Source organism: Lonchura striata, chromosome 7, assembly GCF_046129695.1.
Source record: "Lonchura striata isolate bLonStr1 chromosome 7, bLonStr1.mat, whole genome shotgun sequence".
In the NCBI taxonomy this organism is placed as follows: domain Eukaryota; kingdom Metazoa; phylum Chordata; class Aves; order Passeriformes; family Estrildidae; genus Lonchura; species Lonchura striata.
The window spans coordinates 4,164,865-4,188,121 of record NC_134609.1 but is presented as its reverse complement, the minus strand read 5'-3'; the positions used below and the strand labels follow the sequence as shown (position 1 = coordinate 4,188,121).

The following is a 23,257-nucleotide window of genomic DNA, read 5'->3' as shown; positions in this document are numbered from 1 at the left end:
AAACTATGGGGCAGGAGGAAAAGCATCATCTTTGAACGTTAGCAATGCAAAAATAGAAATCACACTCCACAACATTAACTTCTGCACTTTTGATACAAAAATGCTCATTACTTACCAATTGGGTTAGCATTAATCAACAATCTCATGGCATGACAAAACACCTACACATATTTACTAATTGATCACAGGTGGTCAGCTCTGGGGAGAAGCATAATTACAGTTCTATACCAAATGTGCTAAAGGTAAAGTTAAAATTATTTTGCAATGGAGATCAAAAATGAAGAGTCAAGAATGAAACTGCAGTTTAGTCAAATCAAATATATTGTATCTATTTTTCTGCAAAGCTGTGTACAATAGATTAAGCTTATATGTAAAATCCAAGAGATTCTTGAAAACTGACTGATGCCTCTGAAACACTTAGTATCATTTATTGCATTTGCATACATATAATTAGGGGACCTGGTATCAGTATTGAGACAAACCCATAAGCTGCTTGTTGACACCTTTCTCTGAACAATTAGTATTTTGTTCTCAGGATGATTTTTTTCATAGAGACTCAATTCATTTGGAGTTTCAGAAAAAGTAGTATTTCACAGAGAACAAACAGAACAAGTTCTTTGAAAAACTCATTTATAAAGTTAGTTTCCATGTTTCCCAGAAGCATAAAGATCTTCCTCTGACTAACTTATGTTACACACAGCCATGGGCTGAGCCCCAACTAGAATTCTACTTTCCTGCTGAGCTCCAGCTTCCTTTCTGTTCTACCTATCATTACAGTGTTCCCACCCAATGTAGCTCAGTGAAATTGTAACAATTACCTTTGCACACTCATCTAAACCAAAAGCACCCATATTTCAGCATTGTACTAAAAATCCTAATAAAATATGGTTTTACATCTGAGAGTGACAAGTATAAGCAAAAACCTTGACGAATATTTACATACTACTGTACCCGCTGAGAAAAATCAAAACGGTCTTAACACAAAACAACCATAAGGTATTTCTGCCATATGGTTAATATTTAGGCTTTGTTTACTCATGAAACTCCACAAATATTCAGAAGAAACACAATGAAGTGGAAATGCATCAAACATCGCAGGTAAAAAGGAAATAAATTCAGTTGAAAGATATGAGAAATTTCCCTAACAAATGTTTATATTAACTTTCTTCTTTGCCAATGACAATAGAAAATAAGAGTTAACTGCCTGTTACAGTGACATGATGGTAGCATTGTGTGTCATCCTGAAGAAAACCTGAGCTTGAAGCAACCTCAGATGACTCATCCGTCAGATGGTGGAGACTAGGAGAAAAATGAAAGCAATGTTTTTACTTCCTGGGATAGGCTTAGTAACTTAGAACATCACTTTTCACACCCTGCCTGCTGATCCATAAGATGATACCTATTACTGTCCTTAAGATGATAATACATCCTATTCTTTTGCAGAAAACAAGGTTCTCCAAAAAGAATCAGTTTCTGAGGGGTGAAGAGGAAAATCAGGGTTGAAGAAAGCAGCAATAGGTATCTTGGAGTAAGGAGACAAAAACAAACATTTACAAAAATGTTTTGCAAAAAAGTTTAAGGACAACCGCTCATAACTTCCAAAAACCAAACTATATAGGTAACAAGTATTTATTAATTTAAATACTTACTGTAATACCATGGGATGGTCCCATATGTTGCACATGAAGGCCTGGGGAATTGTAGTAAGACATTCCAGCTCTAGTCAGTGAAGTTGGTGGTGTGAAACCAACTGTGTGACTTGCATATGACAGACCTAAAATTGTTAAAACAAGGTAACATCAACATTCTTGTTTGATATTAAAAACTAAAGTGTGAGGGGTTTTTTTAGATTTTTTGGTTCTGAATCAATGATAGCCTAAAAACTGGTAAGTACTACAGATTAGCCATCTAGAAAATACTAATTGTACTGAGAAGTGTGATGCTTATTTATTTTCTTTTCCTGTAGTATACTACCATATGTTTAAAACATATATTATACAATGTTAAACATAACTTTTCACTTAAGATAAATGGTGTAAGACTCCTATAGTAGCTTAGTTCTAGTCCATAAGTATTTCCATTCAGCATTCCAATTCTCCATGGAGGAAATGGCTCCCTGAACTACATACAGTCTGAAGAAGAAGAGAGGTTGTGGCTGGAGAAGCCATCTAGGCTTCTGGGTCACTGGGTCACAAAATGAGGTTCCACAAAAAAACTGGATCTAGGTGGCTCCTCCAAGGCATACCAGATCTGAACCGAGGCTTCCTTCTCTTTTGCCTCAGCATTTTAAAGATCTTTGGGTTGGGGAAAATGAAAACATCCTGGGAAATGTTACTAGCTGGACTAGGCTAGCAACTAACATTTAAAATTGCAACTTGCTTATCTACATTTAGGAAAGCCCAATATTCAAAACTGCAAATATCCAATTCTTTCATCCAAGTATTTCCTTTTTGTAAGAACTCAATTATAAAAATGCAGAGTTCCTGTACAGCTCTATTTAACCAAGGAAAACAGAAACAGCAACTGCCAAATGCTTCAAGTTCACACTTAAAGCATTCTGAACAGCTTGAGTTTCTCAAAAGAGCATATTTTCCAAAACGTTTTGCTCCTTTCTGCTTTTTGACAAAAATATCATAAGGAAGGAGTCAGGACTTTTCTCAGCTGTTTACAATTAGACTCAAGCAACTGCTTTGGAGAACAATGACTGAAGAACATTTCTGAAGGCCTATTAAAACTTTTATAACACCACAGTGGGTTTAACAGTTTTCACACTTCAACACTAAACTAATACAGAACAATGTGTCTGCAGCAACACCCAGCATCATCCCTGCCTGCATGCACCTGTGTTTCTGACTACAAGAGATGAGACGAGATCTGGACAAGAAAACAGAACAAGCCTCAGATCACTAAATGAAGTAACAAAAACTCCCTGTGCTTCCTTCAATTCTGTTTGATTCTGTTACATTTTCAATGTATGTCTGGTGCAAATTACAAGTTACTCCCATGGAATCCCTGCCACTGTAGAGTAACAACAAAATTAATCTGCCTTGTGACTATACAATCTAATTATCTGTAGAGCACATGTGTTATACTTAAGTGCTTTTGTAAGCACCAAGGATAGAAACAGGTCAATGTTCAGGGAGGTGACAACGCAGTCAGTCAGAGGTAAGAGCCTAGAAATAATGGGCAAAACAGAGCCACCCCTGTAACGTGGCAATTCTGAACTGCTTTGGAATAAATCCAGCTCCACAAGCTTGACAAATGGAAGTCTACATGGCAGCCAAAGAAACAAAACCAGAGCACTGCACATACATTCAGGATAGTTCATCTCTGCAGCCTGACACATCTATCTAGCCTAGAGGCAAAGCACAGAACAGTATCTACGCTGAAGACTAACTGGTAATTAGAACAACTAATCCCCAGCTGCCTAGGAGTAACAGTAATTACACTATCTTCAAAGTTCTAGAAGATTTCTAGCACAGTGATCTGTGCAAGAAATCTCAGCAGAATCTCAGCTTCAAAGAGTCTTCAAAAGTAGTATCCCAAGCCATGCAGGCACAAAAGACTCTGGGATTCAGAAGCCAGAATCAGATCCATTCAATCAGCTATCCACATGAAATTACAGCATTTCTAACTGGTTACAAATATTCTGCTTCCATATATTCAAGGCACGTCATTTCCTGAATGAAATACGCCAAGTCATACAAATACTTGATGCAACATACAGCTGTTTTATTATTCTGTGCTGATACTTCTGGCATCATCTTACTCTACTACTTTAGATACAAAATACTCTCAAAACCTTTTTGTTTTCATCCATTACTGCATTCATTTGTCCCAGACAGCTCTACAAAATTCCCTATTGATCTCATTAGTTCTCTAACAAACTGCAGCTTCTATTTTTCTGAAGTCTGACACTTCCAAAGTGCTGATATTAATTTATCAGATGTAAAGGAGATTAATGCAGCTGCCTGTGCAGACAAGCTAGCCTGGAACATTTACCACACCAAAATTCTCAAACTCCTAAACTCTGTTAGAAACAATAATTTCAGCTGTGCTTCAGAGTGTGTTTCAGGATACTCTGTCTGTGAGATAAAATTCTCACTCTTGTATCAACTACTGATGGAAAATCAAGTTCACAGGGAACAAGGAATGCACTTCAGTCTCAGCATAGGAATAAACTGACAGAGTTCTCCTTCACTGACACATCAGCACCTAAACAGGGTGCACTGCTAAGTAATGTAAGATGCAAGCCTGTAAGTTAGCAAGTAATCTGTCCCACAGAGCTGCTCTAACCCCTATGTGACTGCAGATCCAACCTGCAGCTGGACACTGTACTGTTACAAAGGCTGCACACAGAGAAACACAAACAAAGGAGCTGTTCCTCCAGAGCAGCTCTTGGCACAACTACACTGCTGTACACCCACTTACAGGAAAGGGGTAAGAAAATGTGTATCATTTTCTTGGTAACACACCTGGCAAAACACTGAAAGTCAAGTCATTTGGCTCATTTCAGAAACACAAAAACCTTCTGAAAACTCATAGTCACACTGCTCATCTCTAACATCATAACATGGCTTATGGCCATAGCTGGTTTTCACACGTCCAACACCTGGATGAAAACTATTTATAGTCCTTTGAGAAACCACAGTCAACCTTGAAAATTCAAGGATCTAAAGACATTTTATGTTCTAGCAGACCTGTGTAATAAAATGTCTCATTCCCATCTTGTGTCAACACAGAGCACATCTCATCTGCCTGGCAGGTTCTAGAGGTGCACATGAAAAAGCCAGGCATGCACAATTAACTTCTTTATGTACATGGTTTTTTGTGACCACCATGTAATACCCACAGCCAACAACTTGAATGTTCAAGTGCAATTTTAAGGGATTTTAAATTTCAGTCAATAAATGTGTTAGTAACACAAATGCATTTCACTTGACTTAAAATATATTCAGTAATTAAAAACTCAGAAAAAGTTTGTTTGCCTCTGTTATACAAAGTTTGTGAGACAGGAATTATTAATTTAACAGTTATTGTCTAATAATAGAAAATAGCAGAAGTACAAAAGTAATTTCTCTACTGAAATGTAAATTGACTTTTTTTTCCAACATGTTCACAATTAAACTTCTCTAAGAAGTTTTGATTCAGAGCACAGTATCAGTCTAATTAATTACTAGCTCTTCATCAGACTCTAGAAATCCATTTGAATTATGTGTCCTGTTGCAAAACTTGTGTGGGAAGGGAGGGGGAAAAAAAAAGACAGCAAGAGAGAAAAAAAGAGGAAAAAAGAAATAAAGTTCAAGTGATAGCTACTTAACTGATCTTCAATATCTGTCCACAGATCTGAAATATAGAATATCTGGTCACCATCCAAGAACATGCTGCACTAGAAAACACCTAAGGCAAAACTATTCTTGCATTTATGATGCAGGATTTTTTTCTCCAAACTAGATTTGAAAGGCTACTGACCTAAATATATTAATAGGGCACGTTACTATGTGATGCATACAATAATTTTAGAAACTGGGTTAAATATTTACCAGGTGATATAGGTCTGCTAGAACTTGGTGAGGGTGTATAAGGGATAGGACTGGACACAGTGCGAGGTCTTAATCCTTGTGCAGACATCTCATTAAAATATCTAACAAAAAAAGGCAAAGAATAATTAGATCAAACCTTTTAAAATGTGCCATGTTTTAAATGTTTCACTGTGATTTTTTTTCAATTCCCATAAGAATCACATTAGGAAGTCATGACAGGAACTCTGGTCATTGCTGACACTGGCTTAACTTTCCATGGAAGCAGCTGGACTTCTCTTAGGCATTTGCAGTTAAAACCATATAAGTAGTGTATGATTAAAGAGCATGTATTAAGGTCAGAGATGTAAACCATGTCCAATCTGACCCATTCTACATTCTTGCACTTCACACATCATTTCTACATTGAACTCAAAAGCTTGGTTGGCTGGAGTGTATCTTCCAGAAAGGCATTCAGCACTTATCTGAAATCATGAAAAAGGGTGAAGAAATCATTAAAGTACTAACAATTTGTTCCAACAGCTGATCAGCCATAGCATTAAAAACATGTCCTGTTTCCTACTTGAATCCCTCTCGTCCCAACATTTAAACATTTGCTCATCCCATTTTCTGCCACTGGAAGAGAGACATTTTCAACCCAGGACCACCTCACTAAAGGTACTTTCAGGCTGTGTTGCAGGACACATCCCACACTTAACTATGATAAGCTGAATAGAACAGAACCTGAGGCAAGGCATTTTTCCCCAGCTGTAATAATTTTAGTGATATTTATTTGTCCTTCATTCACTGACTACACTGAAGCTTCTTCATGGATATCAAGTGCTATATAAAAGAATAACAATGACACCAATTGCTCCTAACTGCCACTCACTGTTTTTATCTCAAGAGATTTTGTGGGTTTTTCCCCATAGCACTAGGTTGGCAGTCTCAGGTTGAGCTGCTTAGGCACTCTCCGTTAGATTTTCCAGTCACTCTAGATTAGATGTCCTCCTGCTCACCTTCTCCATGTGGCTGAAAAACAGTGCACATGGGTTTATATTATTAGATTCAGCTGTGTTTCTTTATTGGACACAGCAGAACAGCAGGCCATATTTGCTACCTAAGAGCCCTTTGACTTAATTGTCTCCTCTTCTACCAGTATGTTCTCAGGAATTCTTAGTAGCTGCATTTACTTCCCCATCATAATAAATAAAACCAGTAACACGGAACAGCATTAAAATTACTCCTATTTGATGGAACTCACAATGACTACTTTGAGGTCTGTTCATAGACTATTTGAAACATATTCTGATACTGCATCTTGCTGGTGTTTAACCAGGATATTCAGAGTTAACAAGCCACATGCCCTAGCACAGGCTTGGTGTGTAGTAATACCGAAGTTGGTTTGAATTTGGGTAGACCAGGTAAAAAAAAGTAGCTGCAATAAAGAACAACAGAAAACTAAAAAACTAATATATTAGGGTTTAATTAAATATATAAGTTTTTTAAAGAGCTACCAGTGGCAAGGTTAGTTAAACTGAACTAAGCTATCCCTGCAACACACAGTGGGTTCCAATGCAGACCAGTGTGTGAGTTCCAGCAAGGCAGCATCTCTGATTTAATGCCCTTGCAATCCATACAGAGTTTCCTCAAAGTCATCCCACCACCTGGCTCAGGTGATGTGGAACAGCAGCACCCCATTGGCATGTGTCCTGGTTTCAGGTATTACCCTGCTACTCCAAAGAATAGGATGGAGGGTTAAGACAAATTGCTGTTCTGGAGAAAGAGGCTTTGGGAGAGCTGTGTCCTTTACATTCACGAGAGCATCTTCACCTACCCTCAGTTACAAGCAATACTTATCATCAGCTAACAGAATGCAACTGCAAGAAATGGATAGCTGACCCATCACCACCCTCATTTTTAGGAAGATGTTAGCTGACAAAAATCAACGTTTTAAAACCATGATGGCATATAGCTCCACAAATATTTTGCATCTTCTCAGGCTAATTACTAATGCCTCTTTTGTCCTTCACTTTGCTTTCTGTTACTTACACTGCAAACACTTCATTTGGAGGTGTTCTGTCAGGTCTTTGTAGTACCAGAAAAGTCAAACATGACAATTTCTTAAAAGTAAAGAATAGTTAATCAAATTTTCCTCCATTTTCCTGGTTACCACTACTTACAAGTCGGCAATAAAAAAATATTAGGAAACTCTATAATTTTGGATTAATACTGGTAATTCTCATAGATTTAGATTTTGACTGTACTTCCATTACACTGTAAATAGTGGAAGAAAAGGTAAGCCTAATAAGAAAAATATCCAAGCTCAGAATCCCCTATTTATAACAATTTAATTTATATAGCATTTGCTACATCTTAATACCAGATGCCAATGCTATATAGGTCAAGTTACCTTGGTGTTTCATTAGAATGAACACACTACTCTGAGCTTTAAGGGTACTCCTTACCACAAAGTATCTGGTACTTTGTTTCTGGTAAATTACATCTTATAACAAAATATTAAGGACCCAAGAGGAAATATAAATCTCTCAGTATCAGAAAAAATACACCGCACAGAGTAACTTTTTTATTTATTCTAAAGGACCACCATAAATCCAAAATACTATACAACAATACAACCAAACAATGAGCATTTGGTAAGAACTAAGAATGTTTTATCCAAAATGTACTTAAATCCTCTTTCAAGATAGAACACTGTCATATTTCTATGATGTGAGAAAACACTAAAAGGCACAATATAAACCATGAAAAACTCAAGTAAGGTCAGGGCAAGCAAAGCAGCTCGCAATAAAGACAAACAAATCAAGGATGTTATAGTTTGTACATCAAGAATAACCCAATAGTTCTGGAAATGCTTCCTCTCTCAAAGGTTTTACACAGTATCCCTTTGTATTTGGCTGAACATATTTTATTTTCTGCAAAGGATAAATCAGTCCCAAGTAAAGATGCTGTCCCTACCTCACATAATTCCTTGCAGCTACCAAGGTAGGAGCAAAACAAGAGTGTTGTGAACAAATTATCTTGATTTTCAACTCCACAGCTGTATTTATTTCAATATATATTATCAAAGCCCCAAACAATCTTCAGATAGAAATATTTTCTTACTCAGTGTTAAAACTAATGCAACACTGATAAAATTCCTGGACAACGCTGGAATTTGATGTGCATATTAAACCCACATACAAGTTACTTCTAAAATTATTCTATAATATTCAAAAAGTATAAATACTGATAAATAAGTCCAACACATCTAGATGGCCAAAAAAATACAAACCTTTCGTCATCCATTTCTAAGCTGGATTCACTTTCTGACAGCTGTCTGCAGAGAGCTTCCCTACGTTCCATTTCCCTCTGGAGTTTCCTTTGAAGTCTCAAGTTTTCTTCTCTCATATGTCGCTCCTCTTCTAAGTATTGTGCCATCTTCTCTGAATCTGAAATTCATCGTTTTGGTAAAAAGTTGATTAAAATTCAATTTCTCAGGCAGCCGAATATGTTGTGCCTAATTTTACTCTAACACTTCAAGATGAAGGTGTAGAAAATGCTCAGGATAGATCACTGAAAATTTTCACCTCTAAGTCATTAGTTCAAAGCCTAATTCAAATAGTAACTGCTAAAATAAACTACTGTTTGACACCAAGTTTGAAAACAAAATGTAAGAACAACAAACAAAACTCACAACCATGACCCAAAAGTATTTTTAAAAATAAATTTGAAAAGAAAGAAAAATTTTATTAAGAAAACATTACTAAAACCATTAAGAAAAAATACTGATTCCTGCTCCATTAAAATAATGCTATGCCACATTTACAAAGATTTTCCAGCAAAGCACTGAATCAATTATTTTAAAGGTATACTTTCATTCTGAAGGAGGAAGCACAAGTTCTGAAACTCCAAACTCAAACTTGTATTAAAATCGCTACCTTATATATATTCTACAGCACTCTTTCAATTACGCATCTTATCACAGAAACTGTCCAACAGAACATGTAACAATATTAAAATACTAATATTAAAATTATATTCAATTTTAATGTTAAAAGCCAATAAGAGGTCTACTCTACATCAAAGGGCAATTTGAGTTGTCAGTTCAAAACAAGTTCAGCAAACATCACTTAAATGGTCTGGCACCACAGATTATTTAAGGTGATAAAGTCAAATTACGAAAAGTTACAAAGCTTTGTGACAGATTACTTAAATAAAATTGAATATGTGATGAAGACTTATGAGATACACAATGTATTTTGTGAGATTTTGTAATGTTTAAGCAGTCTTGCAGTTAAATCCCTGACATTAAGAAAAGCCAAAACAATTCATCATGCATTGTCATCACTCCTTCATGCAACAACCTTCAAGGTTAAGAATATTCCTGTTTTAGAAATCTGTTCCCAAACTATTAGCAACATGTGATTTATCTCTCTTCTGTGTTAATAAAACTTTTAAATGTAACAGTGTCACCTCTTGCACACTATTATCATACCAAACCAGTCCCTAGAAGTGTTTCAGAAGTAAAAAATTTAATACAAATATCAGAATTTCTAAGCAGATTTCATTAAGTACTTAAGACTACTACTAGAGGTTCTCTAATGACCATTTATTACAAACACCAATCTGAAAACTGCATTTCAGTTTCATCCTCTGCTTGCAGGCTGACATATCCACCACTCCTACCAGATCTCCTATTTGTACTGCAGTTCTGTTAAACCTATTCACAAAGGGGGAGAGTCCTTCTAAACCTAGCTCTTATTTTCAATGTAAATTTGACATTAATGCTTTCAATTTTTTACTCTGAATCACAGTAGTTCAAAAAGAAACCACTTTAAAAATAGAGGATACTTGAAATTAATTAGGCTGGATTTGCACAAAGAGTACTTTTAATCTAAGGCCTTGCTCTTGTTCTGAACTTTAGTAAGTGAAGGCTGCAGTGCAGAATTTTCAAGTACAAAGATTAACCGTCCTTATCTTCTTTTAACAGCCACAAATTATTAATGTCACAAACTTGTGCACAAGGTCTCTGCAAAAGAGCACTCCTGATCCATCATCTGTGTCTTGAAGGAAGGCTGCTGCCTCTAGCAAGCTCCTTCTCTAAACGGAGGTTGAAATAATCCTTGCCAGAGGGGTATGATCCTGACTGTTCTCATTTGCCCAGATTTTTCTGGCCATGTGCTGAGGTATCCACTCACTCTCCAACTGCACTGCAACACCACTGACTCAGAACCAGGCACAATGCTGATGCTCAGACAGGAATTTTGGATTCCAGGAAGGAATGAAGGACTGGCACTGCAAAGTCCAAGGAAGGTGCCAGCAGCCTGCTGGCAGCTGAGCCCAGTGCTCAGTCCCTGCCTGGGCACTGGGCAAGGGGCCCCAGCTCTGCACAGCAGGATCCTGATGACTTCTACAGCTCTTTATGCTTCCAAGCCATCTTACACAGGAAAGGACACAGCAAATTAATGCTGCTATTCTGTGCTACAGCTGCCTGAGGTTGCCACAATCATTAACAAGTGAAATTCTTATATACAGCTGATCTTTATTTCACTAGCTGTTAATTTTTTGAGTAATTTTTAATTTGCAACATGACTCCTACAAAGTAGGCAAGAAATATGTTTTGAAAATTTTGTACCTGAAATACTGCTAAGTTTCTGAAAAAAAAGATAGATACATCTTTTTCTGGCACAAAATAGTCAAAGATAATTTTTGATTATTTTAGACACCCTTTTAGTAAAGATAAAGAGCCCCCTAAACTACAGGATAAATACATCAACAAGCAATAACACTGCAATTATGAAAATGCTGTATTCCAAACCTGCCCCATTTTTTTCCACTGCTACCTTAAATTCAAAGTACATATAAAAATCTTACAATGCAAAAAACTTCAGAAGATTTGAAACAAGTTGTTTACTCACGCTGTAACTGTGCAGCTCTCAGCTGTTTCTTTAACCTTTCCACTTCATTCTTTAAAAACCTGATATGTCTCATCATATTTTCTGGAGAGTCTATCTCCATTGATATGTCTCTGGGAGATGGTGGAGCAGATACTGGCTGGTCTAATTTCTCCTGCAAAATTCTGTATGAAAAATAGTGCAAACTTTACCTTCCATTCTAATGAAAAACTCTTGTATACCCAAGAACACCATTGCAAGGATTCTGAAAGGTATGTAGGGTTTATTTTAACTTCTGTTTATGGGGAGATAAATTGGGGAGAAGTTACAATGCTTGTTTTTTAACTCAAAGAAGGTAAAATTTCTTGTCCTAGTACAGAAGAATTTTCTAACATATTCAGACATTGATATTACAAACTGTTACAACATATCGTTCAGGAAAAACAAATTTTAAACTATAAATAGCTACCCCAGTTTTGTCCTTAAACACTACTTATTACACAAAATTTCTGCTAAGAGAATTCATTTAATCTCTTACGAGTTTTTACATTTATGTTCTTGAAGAAAGGACACATAGTGAAGATTAATGATGAGTAAAGTATGTCTGTCTTGAAACACAGCTTTTCTGCATTTCACTACTATCAAAAGAATTTCACAGATATTTTCTGAAGGACAGTAAAAGAGACTCCCTTTTTTTTTTTTAATTTCCAAACCAAAAGGTATTACAGTCAAGGTTTCAAACACTTCAAATAAATTATGGTAAATTCAGGCCTAATGAACTTCTGTTATGAAATAAGCACATGGTAGATATTAAAGGTTCTAAATTATGTTTTTTGGAGGTAACATAGGAGTATTTTCCACCCTGAAAGCATGAAACTTTAGAGGGAACGTGTTGATAGGCCAGATCCAACCCTGCCCTGAAGAGCAGATTTGTGCCTCTTGCACAGTGCAGTATTTATATGTACCATACAAAGTGCAAAAGCAGGGGCTGATTCCAGCACAGTGCCTCAAAGGCAAGGGCACAGTCTGAAATAAATCAAACCAGAAATGGTTTGCCTTAAAGAAGGCTTTAAATCTAAAATATGCAAAAATCCTACCAAAGGCTCATCCTGCTATGGGTTTACCACTGCTGAATATCACATGTAGCTCTTCAGAGCACCTTCCACACAGCAGGGCTCTGTAAAATAAAACTACAAAACCTGCAGTTCAAGCAGCCTCAGGTGCTTTCTAATGCTCCAGCCAAGATTCAAAGGGTCACATTAACATAACAATAAATACATTAAAAAATCAGGTATTAATAATCATTATTCTCTTCTACTTCTTCCTCAAACTGAGTTCTTTCTAGTGTAACATTTAAGAGATGGTTGCCTTCATACGTATTTTTAATTTTAGCTGTTCCAATAATTTAAAGAGTCACTGTCTTAAGTTCTTCTAAAGAACCATTGGGAAGTCTCAATGACATGAGTGCACACCACTGAGGAAAAGCTGAAGTCTTCTTTAAGCAGATGGAAGAAACAACCACTTCTCATATAACAAACATAGTAAAATACCATGAATTTAAAGCTGACCACAAACCAGAAACTTTAAAAAGAGACTATAAGCATCTGAAAAAATTCAATAAATTCCTTCAGTCTTTCCCAGGTAATTTCTTATACTGGTTAGTTTTATTTTAAGCAATCAGTGATGTGACATCATGCTAACAAGGAACTTTACAACTGCTTCATCTTCCAGGTTGTCACAGATTAGACAACTCTAGTGGGACAGATGAACATATTTAATCCAGAACATGATTATTAAAAACCTCTCCCATAGTAAGGAGTGCATGTAACAAGACAAACCGTTTTTCTGCTTCAAGCTTATCCATCCTCTTCCAGAGACGATTCACTAGTGCTTCTTGTTCCTGCTCCAAAGTGTTTTCAAGGTCAATCTTCTCACGTCTTAGCTGGAGAGGAAAAACCATTAGCAAAAATGATGGGCATGGATTTTTTGCAAGGAACTGTCACTAGGAAAGCTCCAACATTAATTTTATATAATGCTTCACAGGAGTGAGGAGAAGGGGAAGAAGAGACACAATTCAGGTACAATACCCTGGAAAAATCAAGAGATTCAGTAGTTGCACAGTTGTTATCTCCTTAACACAAGTTCTTCTCAGAGAACTTGTCCCTGGACAATAAGCAGTAGCATGAACCCTGGACATACAGGCACTGATGACATGACAAACCTATTTAAAAACATCTCCTATACCATGAATCTGTGAAATTCAAACTGTATTTACTGTTCACTACAGCAATGTCTATTCTTTTTAAAAGTTTAAGAGATGGTTTTAAAAGTTTTCCAGTTTTTAGTGGAAGAACCACAGTTAAGTAATTCAGAAATGGAAGAAAAGTCATGTTTGCCTTGTGTGCCTAGTGTTAGGTAAAGGACATAAAAATAGTAAAGGTTACGTGAACTGCCTTAAGTGTTACTTAGCAAAACAAATGTAATTCTATCTTCGCAATGGCTTTATAAATTTAAAAGCTTAAATTGACATTAATCACATACACTTACTGTGTGAGCAAGCATTCTTGATTCTACTGCAAGTTAATAAAAGATAAAATGTACAACTTTCTACTCTAAAGTTAATAAAAGAAGATGTAATGTAGACCCACACATAAAGAAAACTATTATTAGAGTTTAAGTAGAAATACAATGCAAGTATTATTAAGAAAGGAGAATATTAAGAGGCACAGCTGATCTTACTCTGTAGCAATGCAGCTGAACTCAAGAAGTTGTCAATAACAAAATATTTGAGAACATATCAACACCTTTACAGATGGAAAACAGCATGGAAGCATTTTTCCAAGCTAAGCTTAGTTAACACCACTTTTCTGCTGGGCGAATAATCTCACATTAGAAAATGGAAAGACCGAAAACAGAAATAAGCATTTTCCATTTATTACATCACTGGCTGAAGGGTTATTGCAGCCCCTAAATCTGTAAACTATTCATGCTAACCACTAAATTAATGCTGAGAAAACCAAACAAAATACAAATTTATATACTTCAGGTACCAGTGCAAGTTTAATGAATGTACAACTTTCTCCTTTAAAGGTTAGAGGAATTAGTTACTGTGAGCAGAAGCAGACATATGTTGATGAGTAATAGGGAACATACTTAGAAACATTGTCTAGCAAATCTTTCCATGTTTGAGTTTCCAGATGTACATTAACAGCTCAGGGAACCCACATCTCAGTAAAAGAGAAGTCAGAAGCAACATGCTTCAGCCTCCCCACGAGGATGAGAATGTGGATCCTGAGCAACACTTGGTTCCCCACACAGCTGGAGGAGGAGGGGCAGGAAAGCAAAGGGCTCAGCCCCAGGAGCACAGGGCACTCTGCCTCGGGGCTCCTCAGCCAGTCTGGCCAACGCCTGGGGCTGGGAACATGCAGAGGGAACATACAGAAAATGTCCTGGCAGTCTGCACACTGTGCTTCTACATTAGTAAAACCCAGATCTCCACTACATTGCACAGCTATCTAGATAATCACATGATGAAAAAAGTCTTCATGCATAATAAAGTTATGATCTTTGCAGCAATGGTTTTCAATACAGCATGGCCTGAACTCAGTCTTTTTACAGCTATGTGTTGATCTAGCAACAAACAAGCCCACAAGAACATACAGGTGAAAAGAAATTTGGATCTTTTAATGGTAGGAAGAAGAACACATTGGAATTTAAAGACAGAGTGAATTATTTATAAGCCTGGATTTGAAAAACCTAAGATTACATTTAATATTATAGCAACCATCACCAAGGCAGTGAAATCCATTAATTATAAATCTGCTTGTAGGCGAGTGTGCACAATGGCCAAGTCAAACCATCAGCAACAATACACAAACAAGCTCTGTGTTGTGCCCTGAAGCTGCTCTGACAAAACACCAAAGAAACTAGGTGAAACAGATTTGGAACTCCACATTTCCAGCAATATGAAAACATACTGGAAACAAGGATCTTCCTTTCCTGGTCATGAGTGTTGTGCCAGTTTCTGCCACTGTCAGGATTTCAAAGCTTGGAAGAGCACCTTGAATGGCACCTACAGCAGAAGCAACTGCAGCAGTCTGTTGAGAGCTGTGAATTCAAAGAATTGGTATTATTTGGCTTGGTACTCAATAGTTTCAGGTGTACTTTGAAATGTGCTCCACCAATGACTTTTTTAGCAATGTGGTAGTATTTTGAAATAAAATAAACAGGATAGGATTATGCTCAGGACCAAGCCAGCAGCTCTGTCAATACTAGTATCACTACAGGGATTCAGAGCTACAATCAAGCATCACCAAATTTTAACCATTAAAACAAGAAAACAAGGAAGTATTGCTTGCTTTTCAGACCTTACCCTTCCCTTCAGAGAAAGAGTAGAATTCCTTTTAACCTTCCTCACTGCTCACTTGTGTTTCTTCTCTCTCACACATGCACCTACTTTACTTCAAAATGCAGCTAAAATATCCATTTTACATGTATGTCTGTATTATTAATTTGTCAATGTGTTGCCAACTCATTAAAAAGCACAACTGTTCCCCCCTGAAATGGAGGTCTTCCAAATCAAAGTTGAATATGCTCATCTCTGCCTATGCCCACTATCCCAAATTTTACTTCTCTGCTTCTCATCTCTACCTTGCCCTTTGTAGCTTTAATTTGCTGCTGCTTTCCAATAAAATCTTTCCAAAAGGTTTTACCATCTCATGTTCTTCTCCTTTCAAAGCAAACATAGGAGATGATTATTAGCAGTTTAGCTGTTATTTGTCATCTCCTAACTGCAACGATTCTAGTTTGTCACTACACTGCATTAAATAGAAAAGCAATTAAAAATAGTAACAGCAAGAGTACACACACTTGGCCTCTGTCAGGCAATCCTGACAGCTATTTATTTCCTATCAAACCACTGAACTGGAACACAGAACATTATTGCTTGTTTTAAATGAGTCATTCAGTTAATGAAATAGTCACATGCTGTAAATTTCTTCACCATTTTCCTTCAGAGAAGAATGCTCTGCTGACTTTAAGCTGACTTAAGAAATTATTTCAGGTCACATTTGAACCCTAAAATCCAATTTAATTTTTATTAAGGAATAATCTATGCAACCAGAAGCCAGCTACCACCTAATCATCTGTGGTATAAGCAGCTCAGATGAAAAAAAGGAAAGGAGAAAGAAAGAACATAAAGCATAGATAATTCATGCTATTTTAGAAAAAAGCATTTTAGTGAACATATGTGGTAATGTCTGCTCACTGATTAGTGACAGACCTCAATATAGCCCAGCTCAAAGCATTGCTGGAGTTCTCCTTCCAAGTCCTGTTTTAACAGGTGTTCTGAAGGTTGTGCTGCAGATTGTGACAATCCCTCTTCCTTAGTTCTCTCTGTGTGCAATAAAGGCAACATGACTTTCCTCACAATTTTGGGTTTCTTCTTGCTAGGTACAGCACATGCCCCAAGGCTGCTGCTTCAGCTGGTAAATTAGCACAATCAGCACTTTTAATTTGTGTGAGGAAAGAAAGTGTGCTGAAGCCCTAAGTAACCTGACATTTACCTTACTGTGTGAGAAAACAAAGACATGCAGTGAATTACAGTGAATTCACATGGAATTTCTAAGCAATGACAGCCAAATTTTAACATCTTCACAAACAAAGTTTTCAAAGACAGATACTAAAGACCTTTGTGCATCTGTGCTTTTTGAACAGTGTATCACTGACATTTAGATGTAGCAACAAGTTTCAAATTTTATGATCTGACAAGTCTGTCTGTCTGTCCAGGAAAACAAGACAAAAATAATACCATGAAGATATCAGCCATGCCTCATGCTAACATTTCAAAGACTACAACAGCTTAGTACATTAAGCTTACTTTGCATTTTGATTAAGTGGCAGCCACCACCACCTTGTGGCTAAGAGAGTTATTTCAACCTCATGCTATTTCCATGCTGGATAAGGATTTGTTGGCAACTACATATTCCTACCTTTTCATTTTTCAGTTTGTTCCATAGGTCTCTCCATATAGAATGTTTCCACGAGAAACAAGAGAACTCACGTGATCATTTAGATAGCCATGAACTAATTTATCCATGTCAACAGAAAAAGGAGACTCGTACAAAGCTGGTAACAATTCAGATTACCAGCAACAAAAAATGTTCCACAGCAGAAGAAATCACAGAGGTAACACACTATATTTACATCACCTGAATTACTGGACCTGCACATGCCAGAAAATGTGGAGTCCTTTAACAAGCCTAAAGGTTTCACCAGTTTGCCTTTTAAGCCAAAAGTTACTGACACAAATGAGATGCTTTAATGCAGATGCTTAAAATCAGACATGAGCACTCCCTATGTCTAAACATCCTGTGGAAACACAGCCAAACAAGTGCTTTTACCTCCATAATCTTCATAACTATCTAGGGAGAAAGGCAGCTGGATGTAGTCAAACTTCAGGGCTTCTGAAGGATATACAGTTCCAGGGCTGTGCTATCCAAGCTGCCACCAAAAGGTGACCTAGAGCACAACTAGACCACAAACAGATCATTTATTACTGTGCTTAACACCATCACAAGGGACAGGCTTTTCTCACCAGCAGCACGAGTGGAAGCTGATGAACAGCAACAAGCAGCATTATTTACAAAAAAGCTGCATTTGCAGAAGTTACTGCTGTCCAGCAGACATGAAGGCCCACACAAAGGCTACTATAATAGATACAATAGATATAATACTATAGATACTAAGAGATATAATGGCCATGAAAAAAGCTAATCCAAGTTTCTCATAATAAACTATGTTACTTTTCTGTTGCTTTGGAAGTTGAGCTGACTTTTCTATATTCTCAATACTGCCCAGTTTCTTACATGCTTAAAACATTAGGTCAAATCTAAGACAAAAGGACTTTTTTTTCCTCAGTCATATTATGGTGCAATGGAAGAGTTACCTGCTCCAGGGTGAGCTGTTTCGAAATTGTATCATTTTCCAGTTTTTTAATCTTCTTCATCAGTTTGTTCACTTGAAATTCCTGTTCCTGTTCTAAATGCTGCTCCAGTTCAGCTTTCTCATGTTGCAGCTAAAAATTTAGGAGACAGGTAAATATTTTAAACAAATAAAAGCATGAACTTAGGCATCTTTTATACATTTATTCACACATTTATTCCTCCTGCATATTAAATTCTCTACTGATGCTTCTCAATAAACTTCAAAATGCATAACTCACCCAACAGCCCTTCAAAAAGGAGCATTTTTAACTGTGCTGCATATTTACAATGCAGAGAAAAGTACACTTCCAACTACTGAATTAAGTAAAATCAAAACAGGTTATTTTATATACTACATATAACACATTATATATATGACATTTCCAGAGTAAAAATATATATTAATGCTCACAAAAGCATTAATTTTAATCTAAATGCATCATCTCAAGAGCACCCAAAGCACAAAGTGCAGGTCTTAGCACTTCCTTCTCCAGGCACCTGAAAGCTGAAAATCGTGACTGAAGTCATACTAATGAAATTGCTGTGCAACGAGTTTACAAACAACAAAAGAATTTTCTAATTTATATTCCTATGCTATCAAAATCAAACTTTATGTCCTGATGACATAAAGATACCTGTTATTTGAAATCAATGTTATACATTTTCTTAATACCAAAAGGATTTTTTTTCATTTAATATATCCAATGGAAATGAAAAATTTAACTCTCAAGGCTCTCAAGTAGATGGAAACAAAAACCCCCCTCATATTAACATAAAGCATGGCTTGGAGTAGAGTCCCTCTGCGACAGGGATCAAAGTCTTGCTGTGGATAGAACAGCAGGACTGGCACCATGGTACACACATGTGAACCTGACTCACGAAAAAGCAAATGTCACCAACAGACAATGGTGTAATTACATTGTGTTCTGACCATCCACTGACAATTGCAAGCACCTTTTGCCACCTGCTTATTTTTTCTATTTCAGTTTTTCTGGCTAGTATATAACAATCTGTAAGATTACAGGGTTAAATGTGTGAGGAGAACCTGAGGAAATGGAGAAATACTTCACAGTCACGGATACAAACCAAGGTTGCCACAGTGAGAGAATAGACTTTGATTTTGAAATAAGCTAAAACTGCTCATTTGTTAATTCAGCTCCTTTTGCTCCTATTTAGAGATAAAATGGTCTGTGAAGCGCAGCCTGCCGCAGAGAACAAGGCAAAAGGCTCACAGAGGAAGAGCACCAGGCAGACAGCAAGTACTTGGCAATATATATAAGGGAAAAGATTGGGGGTTGTGTTTGCGGGGCTTGTCAATGTTGAGATTTGATTTTTCACAATTTAAAACAAATACTAGAATAGCAAACTCTTAGAATAAAAAAAATGACTTAATTTTACAAAAAGAGAGAAAAATATTACTAACATCCCCAAAATATATTTTGACTATGTCTGAGTGGTGTCTGTCACTCATATAGGATAAAATAATTTTTCCCTTTTATCTCCTTTGATTACAAAAACAAACCAAAATAATCAAAATCCAGTTACTGATGAAACCTTAATGCTGAAGAATAGAATTGCTAACAATGAGAAAATATCCCCTGGTACAATAGAGGTGGAAAGTGTTTATTTTACTTCATAAAGTACAAGAGTTTTTCCCAACTGTTTTTAATTATATGCGATTACAGTAATAATCGTCTATAGATACACCTGCCAGCTAAAGAGAAGGAAAAATGTGTTAGAAAGTGTCACCTTGATGCCAATGTCTTACAGGCTTTGAATTGCATATGAAAACTGAAGGAGAATTTTCAGCTCTGTAAGATTAGAGATGGGTTTGGTGTAAAAGACAGTGACTAGTTTGAAGTGGGAATGGGCCTATCAAACACAAAGCTTAGCAGCAGGACTGTGTGCCTCAGCTCACTTAAGTTCTAAACAACTACAGCAATACTCTCCCTCTGCAGAAACAAGTCCTCATACAATGCAGGACCATGCTTACCTTCCCCTTCTTTGGCTTACTTTTGGGATAGTGGGAAGTCTTTTATAAATAATGGAGCCAATGGATGAAGTTCCCCCTTAGAAAACAAACCCTCATTTATACCCCAGACTATGATATACAGTCTATTTTTAGGTATTCCAGGCCCTCAAAAGCTGTCAACTTCTTCCTTTGCTGCATCCTGAAAGTCCTATTCATTAACAATTTTGTATCAGCAGTTTGCCTCCTCTTTATGCCCAGATGTTCATCAAATAATTGATAGATGAGCTGGCTCTGCCTATTCCACACAATCCCATTAGCATCCTTGAGCTGATGCATGGTATTTTGAGAGCATGTTTTTTAGAGACTTCATTAGGTAAATAAAAATACAATTACATGAAGTACATAGGAAAATACAGTAAATGTGTAAAAGGTTTATAAGAACTTTATCAGGGATGCATGTGATAAAAATCTGTTTAAGACTTCTGTTGAGATGCATGTGCTTCTTCACTCTTGCAACACTCAACCAAGAAAATTAGTAATTATGCAAAACAAAAGAAATTTATCTAATAAAATTGTATATTCATTCTTTTGGCTTGTAGACACAGTGAAAGTTACAGTTATTAAACAGTATTATAAAGCAATAGCATGGCACCAGAAAGACAGTATTATTCCAGGGGAAACACCTTCTTTTATGTGCTGCCATGTCTGCTTAGACTGAGTCTTGCATATAGTAAAAGGTTCCAAAATTAATTTCTTCTGATATTGCAAACCTGATGTCAGCCTGTGTTTTATAACAGTAATGCACACGGTGCTGAACTGGGAGATTCTTCCTGGCTGCTGGAGGAGCACTGCAGCTCTGGCAGGCAGCTCCCACATTTAAAATGCTTTAATTTGCTGGGAGCTCATTCCAGAAGCCAGGCTGAATGAGAAGCATAAGCCCCTACAATTGTGACAAACAAAGGTCTGACAAAGCAACAAACATACAGGCACTGTGGAAAAGTCCCTCTGCTAAGTGCCTTTCAACAGAGTAATATGGCAGTGATTTTGAAGCACAGAGCTGTAAATACTTGAAAATTGAGAGTGCAAATCATATGGAGTTTAGCAGAAGTACCTCTCCTCAGTTCCAAAATGCAAAGTTTTAGATAAAACAACAGATTTATATGCAATTTTTTCCCTTACTTATCCAAAAGGCAAGAAGCTATTTGATGTACAATGTCTGACAGCATGAATGCTGTAAGTCTAGTTCCAGGTCAGACCAACACTGCCTGGCAAACCTAGAGGTTAAGAGTAATCCCACAGAACAGTGGAACAATCAACAGGAGACTACTGTATTCCTGGGTAAGTCATTATCCAAAATCTGCATCCAATTTAGCTAGAATTCCCTGCAGAGCAAAGATGCCAAAAATGGAAGTGGGCATTTATGAGTTCGTTATTCACCTAATAAAGCTAGAAATGCTACACTCTAGTGAGTAATGGTTAAGTATTGGCACCCACAATTCTCAGGAAATTAAAAAAAAAAAAAAAAAGAAAATTATAATTATCTTCCTGGTCTAAAAAAACATTAGCCATGAATGTAGCCCTACATCTGAAAAATGGGAAGACTACCTAACTACAGAAAAGACACCGCAATAAATTCTAAACTGACCATGTGATGTGTACTAATAATGCCCTCTTTTTCAAAAAAATGAGTTTATTTGTAATATTAGGAGTTTCCCTTCTTCAATTTTTAATCTGTTGTTCTACGTGGGTAGAATTTCCAGGATTCAACACTGAAGGATCAAAACCTTCAGGGAGCAGATAAACTTTCAGAAAACAAAAACCATCAAGTATTATTTTTAGTTCTTTGCTGCTTAAAAAATTTGCCTGCAACTCATTAGTATTCTAATGTCAATTTACTAAGTCCATGACCTCTGAAGAGCTGAAAAATTACTTTCAAGGAAACATGGTAATACTGAAATTTCCCTAATTCTACTGGTAAGCTCTTTAATGCAAGGGACCATTTCTTCTGTACCATTTGTAAGTTGCCAACAACATTACTCATGTTTAGGGGAATATATCAATATTCTGGTTTTGTATTTCACAGCAATTTTATCACAAAGACATAATCAAGCCATGAAATGAGATCTGCATTCAGCATACATGCAAATAGAAAAACAGTTTTAATATTAAACTGTTTGCTTTACAACAAGTGCTCCACCTGTACTACAAGTCTTGAGCCACTGCAAGGGTATGAGAAGTCATCCAAACGTATGGAGAACAGAACCTGCTGACCACTGCAAGGGAAGGGTTAATAACATTTGTAGTATATGCCATAAACAGAAACACCACTGCTGCCTGTGCACAAGCCACAAAGGTTTCAGCTCTGGCCTTGTGGAGGAGCACTGATATAACCCTTATCTCCTCTGTGCACTGAAGTTTTCAGGTGAACCTCTAAGCAAGAAATTCCACGCCACTCACCCTTCACAGGCAAACCACCAACACCACCACCAGGATGTTGACTGCTGTTCCCATTTTCAAGTTACCTGGGTTATTATTCTGAGAGGACAAACTCACAATTTACTTTCAAAAATTGCTAACTAATGGTGCTTAGAGAAATCACACAGCTTCCGAATGAACAATTTGGAACACGGTTGCATTTATGAGTTGCTGTATTTTAAAATCTTCTGGTTGACCTAGCCATGTTTATCAAAGGCTTACAGCAAGGCCACATGGAATGAAATCCAAGGCTGCAGGTGGTGGTCAGAATTTTACCTCCATACTCTTGTAGGTATGGCTATAGAGCTTCTTCTTTCAGCAGAAGCCTGCAGCTTGCCTGCTGAAAGCTGGGTAGTATCTATGGGATGATGTTGAATCCACAACTGAGGATTTTCTCCAGATGCTGTAGAA

At 36.9% G+C, this 23,257-nt stretch overlaps 1 protein-coding gene and 1 long non-coding RNA gene across 2 annotated transcripts in view; both read right to left on the bottom strand.

Annotated features, from left to right (window-relative positions):
- Positions 1-23,257, bottom strand: part of CCDC6 (coiled-coil domain containing 6) — a 50,618-nt gene that overhangs the window by 5,840 nt on the left and 21,521 nt on the right. The window contains exons 3-8 of the mRNA XM_021535204.3: positions 18,363-18,491; positions 13,255-13,358; positions 11,441-11,601; positions 8,815-8,971; positions 5,544-5,644; positions 1,650-1,774 (exon numbers count right to left, since the gene is read on the bottom strand). Coding sequence (XP_021390879.1) covers positions 1,650-1,774; positions 5,544-5,644; positions 8,815-8,971; positions 11,441-11,601; positions 13,255-13,358; positions 18,363-18,491 — 777 coding nt within the window. The remainder of the gene's footprint in view (positions 1-1,649; positions 1,775-5,543; positions 5,645-8,814; positions 8,972-11,440; positions 11,602-13,254; positions 13,359-18,362; positions 18,492-23,257) is intronic.
- LOC110473002 (uncharacterized) lies at positions 299-1,643 on the bottom strand. Its single transcript, XR_002465799.2, has 2 exons — positions 1,400-1,643; positions 299-1,299 (listed from the first exon to the last, which is right to left on the bottom strand). It is a non-coding gene; the product is annotated as an uncharacterized LOC110473002 (long non-coding RNA).